The sequence below is a fragment of the Hippocampus guttulatus genome, chromosome 1 (genome assembly GCF_054856545.1).
Source record: "Hippocampus guttulatus isolate MCC_2025c chromosome 1, RoL_Hgut_1.0, whole genome shotgun sequence".
NCBI classification, from domain to species: domain Eukaryota; kingdom Metazoa; phylum Chordata; class Actinopteri; order Syngnathiformes; family Syngnathidae; genus Hippocampus; species Hippocampus guttulatus.
Window position 1 is genome coordinate 4,200,715 of NC_141261.1, and position 13,053 is coordinate 4,213,767.

Here is a 13,053-nt window from a genome sequence, read left to right on the forward strand (position 1 = left end):
CCCCACACATGCTGAGGAAGCAATCAGCATGTGTGTGCTTAATGCATTTAGTGTGTTGTGAATTCAGGATGACCAATACAGCATACAACAGTTACACAATTATATTTTTATCGATAACTGTGAATCTCCTTCCCCAAACCAAATGATTGTTGTAGTAATAAGACTGATCCGTGACAGGCAGTTTGGTAGCGCAGCATCCAGACTGACAGAGAATACAAAGAAAAGCAGCAGCAATAGTTGTCATAGAAGAAGCTAGGTTAACTGTTAGCTTATCAGATAACTTTAATGCTGTTGCTAATTCTTTGTCTTTTTTATTCCAACATGACTAATGACTGGCAATAGCGTAAGATTAAATTAGCTTAATAATTGGCTATCATTCTGTTTCAAGTCTCAATCAGCTCATCTGAACTCTGTTGACAGCATACACAGATTTGTGATCGTGAGTAATGAAAATTTTTTTCCGAGCCGATTAGGGAGGGAAAATCACGAATGGACCAGGATTATCTTTGAAAGGCATCATTTCTAATGTTTACAAATAATAGTTATAATTGGGCTTTTGCTGACTTTGAATGGAAGGGTGGGATGGATGATTAATAGCGTACCCTGCTTGACGGAGTGCTCTTGATGTTCATGTGATGCGATGTAGGCCATGTGGAAGTTGTGAAGCTGCTGGTGTCGCGTGGGGCAGACAAGAGCAGCAAGGATAAGCAGGGCTACACGCCTCTCCATGCTGCCGCCGCGAGTGGCTTCATTGAAATTGTAAAATACCTGCTGAGGATGGGGGCAGAGGTAAGACAAATGACAGGGTTTTGGTTTTTTTTTGGTGTGTCTTTCTTTCCATTTCAATTTGAGTCTTTGAAAAAAAAAAACAATGGGCACTTTGTGGAAATTTCACCCCTTCTCAAGATTGACGAGCCCAACGCATTTGGGAACACGGCGCTCCACATGGCGTGCTATATGGGGCAGGAGGCGGTGGCCACCGAGTTGGTCAACCACGGGGCCAACGTGAATCAGCCCAACAGGTGTGGCTACACACCTCTGCACCTGGCCGCTGTCTCCACTAATGGCGCCCTCTGTCTGGAGTTGTTGGTCAACAACGGGGCAGATGTGAACCAGCAAGTCAGTATTCTTCATTAATTTATTTATTTTAAGTCCTCATAGTAGGAGCTTCATCGGTGGGCGGTCACTCTGTAACCAACTTGGATCTGGTAACTTTTTAACAACTTTCGTCTGGCCCAGCTGCCTACTCGTGGGCGGCGAGACTCTGTGGGGGAGGGGGGGTCTTTTGTAAACTGGCCCAATTGTGATGTCACAAATCCGCAGAATTCAGAATGGATGACTCAAGAAACAATTTCCAAAATGAGCCAATGGCAAAAGATTAATTTGGTTGTTTAATTTTACATTTAATGGGTAGGCTGGTCTTCCAGAAACACAACCATTTGTTTACAATGTTTTTTTTAAGGTCCATTTAAAGAAGAAAAATGCATGTACAATTTGCAAAATGTTGAGGTCTTTACATGTAAATCAGAATATCTTATTACAGGATTGCGTTGATAGACACCATAAGGTTTTGATAATGACAGTATTTTAATAACAAATAATATAACAAGAATTGAGCCAAGTGATTGTTACCATATTGATTTGTTTTTTGGGGAGAACTCGAACTCAGTGCCCTTTTTTCTGACTCATTGTAATCTCATCCGCTCATAAACTAAGATTGTGTTCTAGTGTCGTAACTAAACTTGCCCTTGTTCTTTCTCTGCAACAGAGCAAAGAAGGGAAGAGTCCCCTGCACATGGCAGCCATTCATGGACGTTTCACCCGCTCTCAGATCCTCATCCAGAACGGTAGGTTTGGTTCAGAAAGAAGGCTATTTTCACACATCATCAAAAAGAGTTGTGTACCTTTTTGTATCTACACCAAGCGAAGCACGATCCTTTTATCTACTGAAATGTTTGTGTAAAACGTCACTAGAATGCCAACTACCAATCACTCAAAAAGTCAGTAAAATCCTGATTTGCATCAACACTAAATCATCTGCTGTCGTAGATCCATACCTTCTGTAATTCTTGCCTTTTTTTTTTCGGGAAAGATATGTGGATTGTTCATGAAGAAATCAGGGAAACCATCGAGCAATGTTAACAAAAGTAGCGGGCTGGAGGGGCAAACCCTTATTCTGCACATTGTGTCATAGGTTCCTCATTAATATATGTGTGCAATTCATTGTATCCCAACAGGTGGCGAAATCGATTGTGTGGATAGATATGGCAATACTCCTCTCCATGTCGCTGCTAAGTTTGGCCACGAACTGCTGATCAGCACTCTAATGACCAACGGAGCAGACACGGCCAGGTAGCCACCAGAGACACCATCACATAATACGCAGAGCAAAGCCTTCACAAACATGAAGAACCTAATTGTAGCTGTCAAATGACAACCATGTCAATCACTTAATAGTTAAAAAAAAAAAACATTTTAATTGGACTTCTCGGTGGTGTAATTTCCATATGAGTACTTATGTGTGGTTGTAATTATGGTTTTGAATGATAAACAGCTTCCTATTATGGTCTTTCTCAGCTTGTGTCAGGTGATGACAAGGTAAAACAGAACTTTTAAACAAAGCTGGCAATGTCATTGAAGCACCGATATTTAACACTGAACTTGGCATATTTCCGAGTTTAATGCAGCCCTGGGCAAAGTGAGGCTTAGATGCCACATTGAGCCCACAGTCTTTGTACAGCTTTAACCTTTGAGTATGCAAAGTTTGTACTTTGATGTGTGGGTGGGACCACGGGCAACGACTAAGCAATGTTTAGCTTTTTTTGCAACCCCTTTAGCAACGGTCTCAAAAAAGCGACTTGTTACGATGCCCACGGTGATCCTCATGTTAGAGATGTTCTCATTTCCGCCACAGTGGAGAGACAAGATTGGCCTTGAAAAACATTATGAATGGATAGAGGAGTTAATTGTTGGTGCTCATAATTTCAGCAAAATTATGTATGCACATATGTTTATCCATTCATTATCTGATACTTCATACATATGTTTAATGGGTGTACTGTATATACCAAATAATTACAACAGCTTCTGCTCAGGCATGGGTGGATGTTAGATTCTGACATGATGATAACCGTGAGCAGAAATATCGCCGTATCACGGTATGATAATCACAGATCCAAAATGGCCTTTTTGGAAATATTTGGGCCAATAACAACAGTATTTTTATTTTTCATTCAACGCAATCAATTTTAATTTTCAAACATTTTAGCATCTTTGTACGTTAAGAAATGTATATCATATGAATTTAATTTTTTTTTTATCATTCTTCTGTTTTAAATCTTATTAGCAAGTCACACACATTACTGGTGAGCTGCTATAACAGAGCCGTGCACTACTCTTGCAGACCCGGGGACGTATTTTATTTGGGGGGTTGGGGGGGGGGCAATGCAAAGGCATCCTGTCTCTTTCGTCTATCCTCCGTCCATCCCCCCTCTTCCCTTCATCTAACCCCCCCCCCCCTTCTTTGCAGTAGCTATTTGCAGATAAGGTGTGGGGATGAATTGGAGGCAATTAACTTCAAAGGGACCGCAAGTTTGCTCAACTCTGCAAGCAGCCCATCATATTGTGCGCTGCTTACACTTCCCTTCAAAAAAGAAAAGAGCATCTTATTACTGGTGACAGGCAGTATTTGCGGTTATTGAAACCATGACTTTAAAACCACGGTAAATCGTCAAACCGGTTATTGTCCCAATTTTGTATTTCCCCATTGCAAGAAAATATTCCATATCTGCAGATGTAGCAGCTTATTACGGTTGCCATGTTGTCATGGCCTTCGATAAGCATTCCAGTTTCTGAGATGAACCGTTTTGAAAATGAATTGCCCACGTGTGGTCTAATGGCTGATTTAGCCTTTGGACTGAGTCTGGGCCTTGAGTCTTTGGCTGACTGCAAAACAACATGACTGGGCTCCCAATGCCGCACTGTGTTTGGCATTTCATGTTAGATTGTTTTTAGGGACAGCAGCGATATGTTACAAAGGCTGTTTTTCTGTTCTTGTGTGCTTTTCCAGACGTGGGATCCATGGAATGTTCGCCTTGCACTTAGCTGTGCTGTACGGGTTTTCAGACTGTTGTCGCAAGTTACTCTCCTCAGGTTTGTGACGGGGGGGGACGCATACACTTAAACCACTCTTGCGGTGTGTATTTTGGAGTCAACTCATGAATCCGCCTTCCTCACAGGTCAGCTGTACAGCATCGTCTCCTCCATGAGTAAGGAACACGTGCTGTCGGCAGGGTTTGACATTAACACCCCTGACAACTTTGGTAGGACCTGTCTACACGCTGCTGCCTCTGGAGGGTAAGTAGGTGGAGTCGCCTACATATGGGGGTAACCATTTTGTTCAATCAGAAGGGCCAACGTGTCCATTTGCTCGAATAATGACTCTGGCGCCTGGTCAAAGTTTAACAATTATAATATTAGTCCTTCAATAAGATTTAGCAAAAGCTAAAAACGAATGATCTCAAAAGTGGACTCAAACAGCAGGTTCAGCTCCTGGAGAAGCCTGCAGATCTTTGTATTCCCCGCCTTTTTTTCCCTCCTGATCTTATTGCCTCTGTGAGCATGCCCCAAGGTGACGGTATCACTTTCTGTATGCATGAGGTGCAAATAGTTTCTCTTCTTTGATCTATGCTCCTGCAACCAAGCACATCCTGTCGAGAAACAGATGGTCTGACCCCCACGATCTTTTTATGACCTGCGCAATTGCTTTACAACCTTCCTCAACAAATGGAATGTTCCGTGGAATGACCAATAAAACCTTAACTATGCCTGACTTCTAAAGGCCAACACACTATTCATGCAAGCTCCACTGCAATACATTGATCAGCATATACTGTTCAGCTGCACCCACTAAAAAATGGTCCCATTATAAGCCACATACCGAATATTACACGTAAACAAATGCGCGAGTGCACTGTCGCCTGACAGGCAATAATGTAACGCAGGTAGATTTGATCGATGATGTCAACAAGTAGTTCTGTTTCCACAGAGCTGAGAATCTCTGTCACTTGGTACTGCTGTATGTTCTATTTGTAATGTGTTGCTGTTGTGTGGTATAACAGTTGTTTGGTGGTGTAGAATTATATCTCGTTCTTGACTGTCTCTGGTGTTTTGTACTATGTTAGCATTAAGCTTGTGAACCTAATGTTACGCAAATGGCAATGGTAGTGATGCTTTGTTGAAACTACGTTGAACGAACAGTTAATGACAAACAGCGTAAAGAATATCACCACATTCTCGCAGTCTCTGCCACTGTTTTTAGTGGCAAACACAAAAGAGATAAATGCATTTTAAGCCAAATTAATGGACTTGTGTGGCATGCTTTCATCTTAAGACTGCAGAAATTGTACAGTACTAGAACTGGCTTAATTAAAAGGCTATGAAAAAAATGTGATTCCACACGACACTTTTCGGAGCTTAATTTTTGCTTTTGTTCCAACATCTGGAGCACTCTGTCGTCAACTGGACTATTTTTTTCTTCCTCTTTACGTCAGACCATCTCTGTTGTTCTTGGTTTTCCCCTTTGTGAAAGCATACATACTTAATATCCACGGTTGTGTGTCTTTCCAGAAATGTTGAATGTCTGAACTTGCTCTTAAGTAGTGGCACGGACTTGAACAGGAGGGACCTAATGGGAAGGTGAGCGTTTCCACTGGACTTCATTCGACAACTTCAGTGAATGTGTACAAAAATGTCTATGCAACTGTTGTCTTGTACCTGTTTAATAGGAATACATGGCCCATGTTTTGCTTTCTTGTTACTAGGACACCATTACACTATGCGGCTGCTAATGGGAGGTATCAGTGCACTGTGACCCTGGTGAGCGCTGGTGCTGAGATCAATGAGCCTGACCAAACAGGCTGCACCCCCCTGCACTACTCTGCAGCCTCGCAAGCCTTCAGCAGGTGAGACACAACAACAATCAACCAGGGCAAACAAGCTCTAATCAATTGCTATATGTCGTGGAATTTTGACAGTCATGGAATGTTAAAGGTGTGACGGTTGGATGAAAACGATTTGGTAACAAAGTACTACGACGTGGAAATAATGGCCAGTTGTCCCCTCCGCCACACCGTCTCAGTTTCACGCGGCTGGACTCGCGATTAGCCTTTTTCTGTTAGAAAAGGCAGATACTGTGAAGTCCTATTCCCAGTGCAGGGGTTCCTCAATGTTTCAAAATTACGAATGGCGTGCAATAAACTAATTTGCACGGCGACATAAGAATGTTGTCATGCAGCAAAAGAAGCCACACTCAATTACCGTACTTGTGATTTAAATGAGAAATTACATTTACAAATACTTTGTAAATGACTCCCTTAAGCTTCCTACAGTAAAGAAAGTTTTCCAAAATTTCAACATCATTAAAATGTTAATATTTTACTTAGAACCGATCATCTTTGTGTAAAGTGGTCACCCTTGTGAGATGCCAGCAGAGAACTTAAGAAACAAATCTCCTTTAATTCCTTTAAAAACATTTTTTTTCAGAGGTGATGGACATTTTTATGGAAATCATCAGCATGATGAAGAAGAGGTGAAGGAGTCATACTTGTGAGTTTGCACTGCTGACATCTGCTCCACTACATTTGCCTTTTGTTGGTCACACCATGACTGAACATCCACGTGTCTTTCCTATTTACAAACAGTTGCTTGGAGCATCTTCTGGATAATGGTGCTGATCCCTCGATGGTTAACGCTAAGGGTTACAGCGCTGTCCACTATGCAGCTTATCATGGCAACACACAGAACCTGGAACTGGTAAGTGCAAATTGTTTATTTAATCGAACCTCGACTACATTAAATAGGACTAACCTTTTGAGTGGAAAAGTTTCACACAAGTCTGAAATTCTCATTAGAAGGTGAGCTTAGTTCAGCAAGCATTTAACTCATTCACTCCCAAAGACGTTTTTAAACGTCTTTTCAGACTTGGTCCAGAATTGGCTGGTGCTGAATGAGTTAAGGACTCATTCCCCCAACCCCTCCCAAAAAATCCAAATGACTTGAAGGTCGACTAGCATTTCTGTACTATTGTATTTGAGTTTTGAGGTCCTCCAGGATGTACAGTATATGATCAGAGGAGGTGGTAAATGTTGCTTACCGTTTCACACAAAATGTGTTCACGCAAGTTTGAATGTGTGTGTTAGCTTCTGGAGATGTCCTTTAATGCACTTGGCGACATAGAGAGCAGCATTCCAGTTAGCCCCCTGCATCTTGCTGTGAGTATCTTTTCAATATATGGCTCGTGGCTTCTGGCGCAAGAATATAAACAACTATTCTTGCCCCCTACCTTCCGTGCAGGCTGACAGGGGACACTGGCAGGCGCTGCGTGTGCTGACTGAGACGGCTGCCTATGTGGATATGCAAGATGCTGCTGGCCGCTCTGTGCTCTACCTGGCTGCCCAGAAAGGCTACGCCCACTGCGTGGAGGTGCTCTTGGCCCAGGGAGCATCATGTCTCCTTAACGACAACCGCCTCATTTGGACCCCGATTCATGTTGCAGGTATGCAAGTTCGCTGTGAGTTGTGGTTAACTTTGGGAGCAGATGTTATCATATCACTGTCCCAGAATTTCAGCCAAATAATCACTGCCGGACATAGAAAGCCTGCATACGGCAATAAAAAAAACATTGACAAATTGTTATTTGTACAAGTAAGCCGTTGCGCCGCGACACAGTACGCAGAATAACTTCAAAATAAAAGCGCTTCAAGGCATTGATAATAGATTAACTCATTCACTCCCAAAGACCTTTTTAAACGTATTTTCACACTTGGTCTAGAATTGGCTGGGACTGAATGAGTTAATAATAGATGGAGACATCTATTATTTGGTGACTAAGGTTTATTTTGTTTTCAACTCATCCAGTGTCGGGTGAAAAAGATCCGTTTTATTCATTTTCGATCATAAATCTACAAAATAATAGAGATGTGCAAATATCTTGCCAAATACAGCATAATGGATTCGTTTTACAGGACACAATGTTGTTTTGTTTTGTAATTATTATTTTATTTAGTAGTGGTTTGTTAGTGACGCGAACAGGGCTGCAGACACATACACACGCTCAGCTGCTGCCTGTCGGGGAGCTGAGCGGTGGGTTTGACTTCATAGATTGTTGGGGGGGGGGGGGGCAAGTTGCAAAATACTCCCTTGCCGGATGTAAAGAAGCCTCCTCGCTAAACAGCATCGTCAAAGCGATCAGAGAGTGACAGACAGGTTCATGACAGGTTTGACATGTCCAAAGATCTCCACTTCAAATAGATGTTGAAGGAGTGTAAAATATTTTTTTTGTGACAGGCAAGCTTGTTTCCCCACTGGTTGCTTTGAATGAGGTCATAAATCCATAGTGTCATTTCTAGATTGGAGAAGTCACGCACGTACCCAACAACTGCGTAGCTGCATGGACTCCTAAATTTCTGTGTGTGTGTGTGTGTGTGTGTGTGTGTGTGTGTGTGTGTGTGTGTGTGTGTGTGTGTGCGTGTGCGTGTGCGCGTGCGTGTGTGTTTTAAAGCCAGCCAGAAGAGTGGCAGTGATTTCATATTTTTGGGCAGGATTTGTTCTACGCATTTGTTCTTTTATTGTGTCAAGGTCTTGTCAGTACTCTTGTTACAAGAAAATATTTGTATCTTCAGCTGCTCACGGTCACTCCGATTGCCTGCACAAGATGATCGAATGTGGGGAGGAGGGCGACCTCATCAACGTTGCGGACAAGTTTGGCCAGTCAGTGCTTCTTTCTGTGTGTCCTTCTAAACAAAGACTTCACACTTCTTGTGCTCAATCAAACATCCTCCTTTTTTGTTACTTGTGATGCACTGCAGGACACCTCTAATGCTCGCCGTTCTCGGGGGTCACACTGACTGCGTCCGCTTCCTATTGGCGAAGGAGGCCGTTCCAGATGCCAAGGATAAGAGAGGCAGCACGGCATTGCACAGAGGGGTAAGCCAAAAACTGTCACTCTATGGATGCCTACTGCAAGTGTCTTTAGACTAAGATAAGATAAGAAAACCTTTATTAGTCTCGCAATGGAGAAATTCCAGATTCACAGACTACATTAAAGTTCCGATTTTACAAGCTTCTCTTGAACACACCAAAGTTGTCTGTTCATTAATTTTGATGAGCTTTGTGTTTAAGTCTTAACTCCCCACATTTTTTAATTCAGTTCACACCCACTGAAGCATTAGTTCAGCACATCTCTAAAAGTTATTGGTTTTACCTTTGCATTTGTCATAAATGTTCATTCAAAGCAATTGCCAATGGAAAATTTAGGTCAGAACTCAAGAGTCATGAAACCACATTTGAACGGCTTTATTTTGCTGTAAATTGAGAAGCAGGCAGAATTCGAGCAGCCACTAAATCTTATGTTGTCCTTTATGAACCAGGAAGTAGTTTACAAACTTTTTTTTTATGTAGCCCGTGAAAGCATATCAAACATGTCAACTTCCATGATGTTTGCTAGTAAATCTCATATGTAATAAATAATGCGAGATATATTGTAAGCATTTTCTTGTTCCCAAAGCCCTCATTACAGTAACTTAAACAATAGTTGATTCAACCATTATTCCTGCCTTATTTATTTGGTTTCACTGTCAGAACGGCTCCTCCAAGCGAAACGGTAACTACAATGTGGCCCACAACTAGAATGAGTTTGACAACCCCCCCCCCCCCACACACACACACACACAACAATTTTCTTCAAAATTGTGGAACGAAATTGCAATATCCAGCAGAAAAATAGCAATTTAATCTTTTCCTAAAATGCCTCAGCCCTATCTCAAACCCTTTCCAGTGTTGCTCAGTATGTGGCCGCATAACTAATCACACATGCATGATCGAATGAAAGTTGTGTTCTTTGAAAACAGCTAACTGTGCTGTTCTCACATCTGTGATGCGCCCCACCTTTGACATCTGACGTGGCCTCATGCATGATGGATGTTCTGAAGTTTTGCGGCATTTTGGGCTTATATTTTTCCCCAATTTTTTAAAGATCAAACTCCAAATTGCTTAACCTCGTGCCTGTCGGACTTTCAACATGCCACTGTACCCACTTGGTTATGCTTGATGTTCTCACCTTTGGGGTTGTTTTAGGCGTTGCTGGGCCACAATTTGTGTGTGGCAACCCTGCTGGAGCACAAAGCTTCTGCGCTGTGTCGGGACTCCCTCGGTCGGACTCCGCTGCACTACGCCGCCTCCAGGGGCCACACTGAGATCTTGGCCAATTTGTTGCAGGCCGCCACAGCGGCAACTGAGCTGCAAGACAAACTGCTGGACAACAAACAATACACCCCGCTCCATTGGGCTGCGTACAAAGGTTTGATTTCAAGTCACTTGACATTTTACCACATTTAAATATTGTATACCAGTACACCAACTTTTATTGTCTTCATTTTCAGGGCATGAAGACTGTTTGGAGGTTTTACTTGAATTCAAAACATTTATTCATGAAGAGGGGAACCCTTTCACTCCACTGCACTGTGCTCTGTGAGTATTCAGTTGTCTTTGTTTTAGTAAGTTAAAAAACACAATTAGTTTTAGTGGCAGGAGTCACAAGGTGCTATGTGTGGTACGGTATTTATCGGTGTGATCAATACAGTTATTTGAGATGATCAGTATATTTGAAGAAACGATCTGTGATAGATTGTGATATTTATGTACCATCGGAGGAAAAGTAAGCGAACCCTTTGGAATTACTTAAATTTTTGCATCGATTTGGTCAAAAATGTGGTCTGATCTTCATCTAAATCAAAAGGAAGCACAGCTTGCTGCAAGGGGAAGTCAACCCCAAAATCTTCTTTACAAGACTATGTTGTATGCACCTACTCTAGTCTAAACATGGCACATTCTAATTGATATTGTCTTTGTGGAATATGAGCTAAGCAGCTAAATTCACCCATTTTTAGCCATGTCAGGGGGCTACCGTTTTGCCACTTTCTGTCATCTGAAAGTGACATCACAGTTGCCAGCTCAGGTAACAACCAGTCACGGCTCACCAGTTTTCTGAAGCTGAGCCATGATTGGTTGTTACCTGGGCCCTGAGTAACTGTGATGCCCATTTTTTGTAGACAGCAGGTAAATGGACAAAAATGGGCCGGGTGAGCTTTGATCATCGATGGAAAAATTATTGCTCATATTTATCAAGATATTTTGCTGAAAAAACTGGAGTCCATCCGTCCAACATTTGAAGCTCCAAAGGGAATGGCGGTTTCAACAGGACAACGATCCAAAACACAAGGCAATTCAACAGCAGAATGACTTGGGAAGAAGAAAATACATGTTGTGGAGTGGCCCTGTCCAAGATCTGATCTCAACCCGAGTGAGATGTCTGTGGCATGAGAGCTAATCACAGCAGACATTCAACGAATCTTACTGCTAACATTTTGAAAAAGAGGAATGCTCCAAAATTCATCCTGATGGTTGTGCACATCTGATCTGCTCGATAAATATATGAAAACAATCATTTTTGTGGTGGTAGTTTCGGCAGACATGCTGTCAGAATAAATTTTTAGACACATTTTTGTGGAAATTTAAAAAAAAGATACTTCTACTGTATCTACAGAAGCAAAAAATGGTCAATTTAAATGAGTGCTTTACAACAATGCACTTTCTCAACAGGATGAATGGCCACAGCGGTGCTGCAGAACGCCTTCTTGAATGTGCCGGGGTCCACATGATAAACACCAGAGATGCCAAAGGAAGGTGAGACCACTCACCACATGCGTCTTACCTTTTTGCTTTTCTTACGCACACAATTGTCAAAGTATATGACCAAAAATGAAAGGCCCGACCTAAACTTTGTTGCGTGCGCCTCCAGGACCCCGCTGCATGCTGCTGCTTTTGCCGAGGATGTCGCAGGACTCCAGCTGGTTCTTCGTCATGGAACTGAGATAAATGCGGTGGACAGCTCTGGACGTTCTGCCCTTATGGTGGCTGCTGATAAAGGACACAGTGGAACAGTGGGTAAGTCCACTTCAGGGATTTTATATGCGCCTGTGATGATGGACTGAGCTGAGTTAAACATATCAGCGTGGGGAAAATATTAGCAATTATGTGATCCCGGATTGACTTTGCACATCTTTATTGTTCCTGATTAAAAAAGGTTCTCAGTCAATATTTTCAATTTATTCTACACCAGATCTGGTGAAATTCAGATCACTAAAGCTACCACTACCACACGCACATACTGTTTGTACACTGATGGTTGTTACCATATGATATTGTCCCAAAATGTCGACCTCAGTTGCTTTCGATTAGATGCGTAGTGATCATCAGCGTTCGCTATACCTTGTGGATTGGTCTTATATTCTGTTTTAAGATTGTACATTAAACTCACATTAATTGTCATGACGTTTTCCTTGTTTTGCGGTTGTTTAGCCATCCTCCTTCACCGGACAAAGGCGGACCTCACACTGCTGGATGAGAATAGGAACACTGCCCTGCACCTGGCCTGCAGCAAGGTACACACAGTCACTTGTTATTCCTATTGGTCCGTCCCAGCGAGAGTACTCTGGCTTGGTTTCAGAGTTCCAGCGGATGGATTTTTATTTTGTTTTTACAAGGCGTGCCCTACCGATTCCCGGTTCCTGGGTATGGTTTCTAAAAATCTCAACAGTTTTTGACACTTTCTTGTTTGCTTGTCCCCTCAGGCTCATGAGATGTGCGCCCTGCTGATTCTGGGAGAGATCCACAGTCCCACTCTTGTAAACGCTACCAACAGTGCTCTGCAAATGTGAGAATATGTTGTTTGTCGTTGTTATTAGTGATGAAATGGAATAATGTCAAGTCCTTTGTAGTAATATTCTCCATGAGTAATTGATTTACTGTAGTTTTTGACTCACTTGCTCTCCTCCAGGCCCCTCCATCTCGCCGCTCGTAATGGCCTGGCCACTGTGGTGCAGGCGCTGCTGAGCAGAGGAGCCACTGTTCTGGCTGTGGATGAGGAAGGTTAGCATCTAATGACTCCTGTTGTGTTCAAATAGGAGTTGCATAAAGTATTTAAGTTCAGTGGAA

At 42.4% G+C, this 13,053-nt stretch overlaps 1 protein-coding gene across 1 annotated transcript in view; it reads left to right on the plus strand.

Annotated features, from left to right (window-relative positions):
• Nucleotides 1-13,053, plus strand: part of ankrd52a (ankyrin repeat domain 52a) — a 29,809-nt gene that overhangs the window by 6,018 nt on the left and 10,738 nt on the right. The window contains exons 7-27 of the mRNA XM_086104999.1: nucleotides 647-789; nucleotides 907-1,119; nucleotides 1,769-1,847; nucleotides 2,238-2,352; nucleotides 4,070-4,152; nucleotides 4,239-4,356; nucleotides 5,629-5,697; nucleotides 5,823-5,963; nucleotides 6,544-6,606; nucleotides 6,702-6,813; nucleotides 7,200-7,271; nucleotides 7,354-7,555; nucleotides 8,682-8,769; nucleotides 8,868-8,985; nucleotides 10,135-10,357; nucleotides 10,440-10,527; nucleotides 11,659-11,742; nucleotides 11,858-12,003; nucleotides 12,418-12,500; nucleotides 12,690-12,772; nucleotides 12,896-12,987. Coding sequence (XP_085961125.1) covers nucleotides 647-789; nucleotides 907-1,119; nucleotides 1,769-1,847; nucleotides 2,238-2,352; nucleotides 4,070-4,152; nucleotides 4,239-4,356; nucleotides 5,629-5,697; nucleotides 5,823-5,963; nucleotides 6,544-6,606; nucleotides 6,702-6,813; nucleotides 7,200-7,271; nucleotides 7,354-7,555; nucleotides 8,682-8,769; nucleotides 8,868-8,985; nucleotides 10,135-10,357; nucleotides 10,440-10,527; nucleotides 11,659-11,742; nucleotides 11,858-12,003; nucleotides 12,418-12,500; nucleotides 12,690-12,772; nucleotides 12,896-12,987 — 2,415 coding nt within the window. The remainder of the gene's footprint in view (nucleotides 1-646; nucleotides 790-906; nucleotides 1,120-1,768; nucleotides 1,848-2,237; nucleotides 2,353-4,069; nucleotides 4,153-4,238; nucleotides 4,357-5,628; nucleotides 5,698-5,822; nucleotides 5,964-6,543; nucleotides 6,607-6,701; nucleotides 6,814-7,199; nucleotides 7,272-7,353; nucleotides 7,556-8,681; nucleotides 8,770-8,867; nucleotides 8,986-10,134; nucleotides 10,358-10,439; nucleotides 10,528-11,658; nucleotides 11,743-11,857; nucleotides 12,004-12,417; nucleotides 12,501-12,689; nucleotides 12,773-12,895; nucleotides 12,988-13,053) is intronic.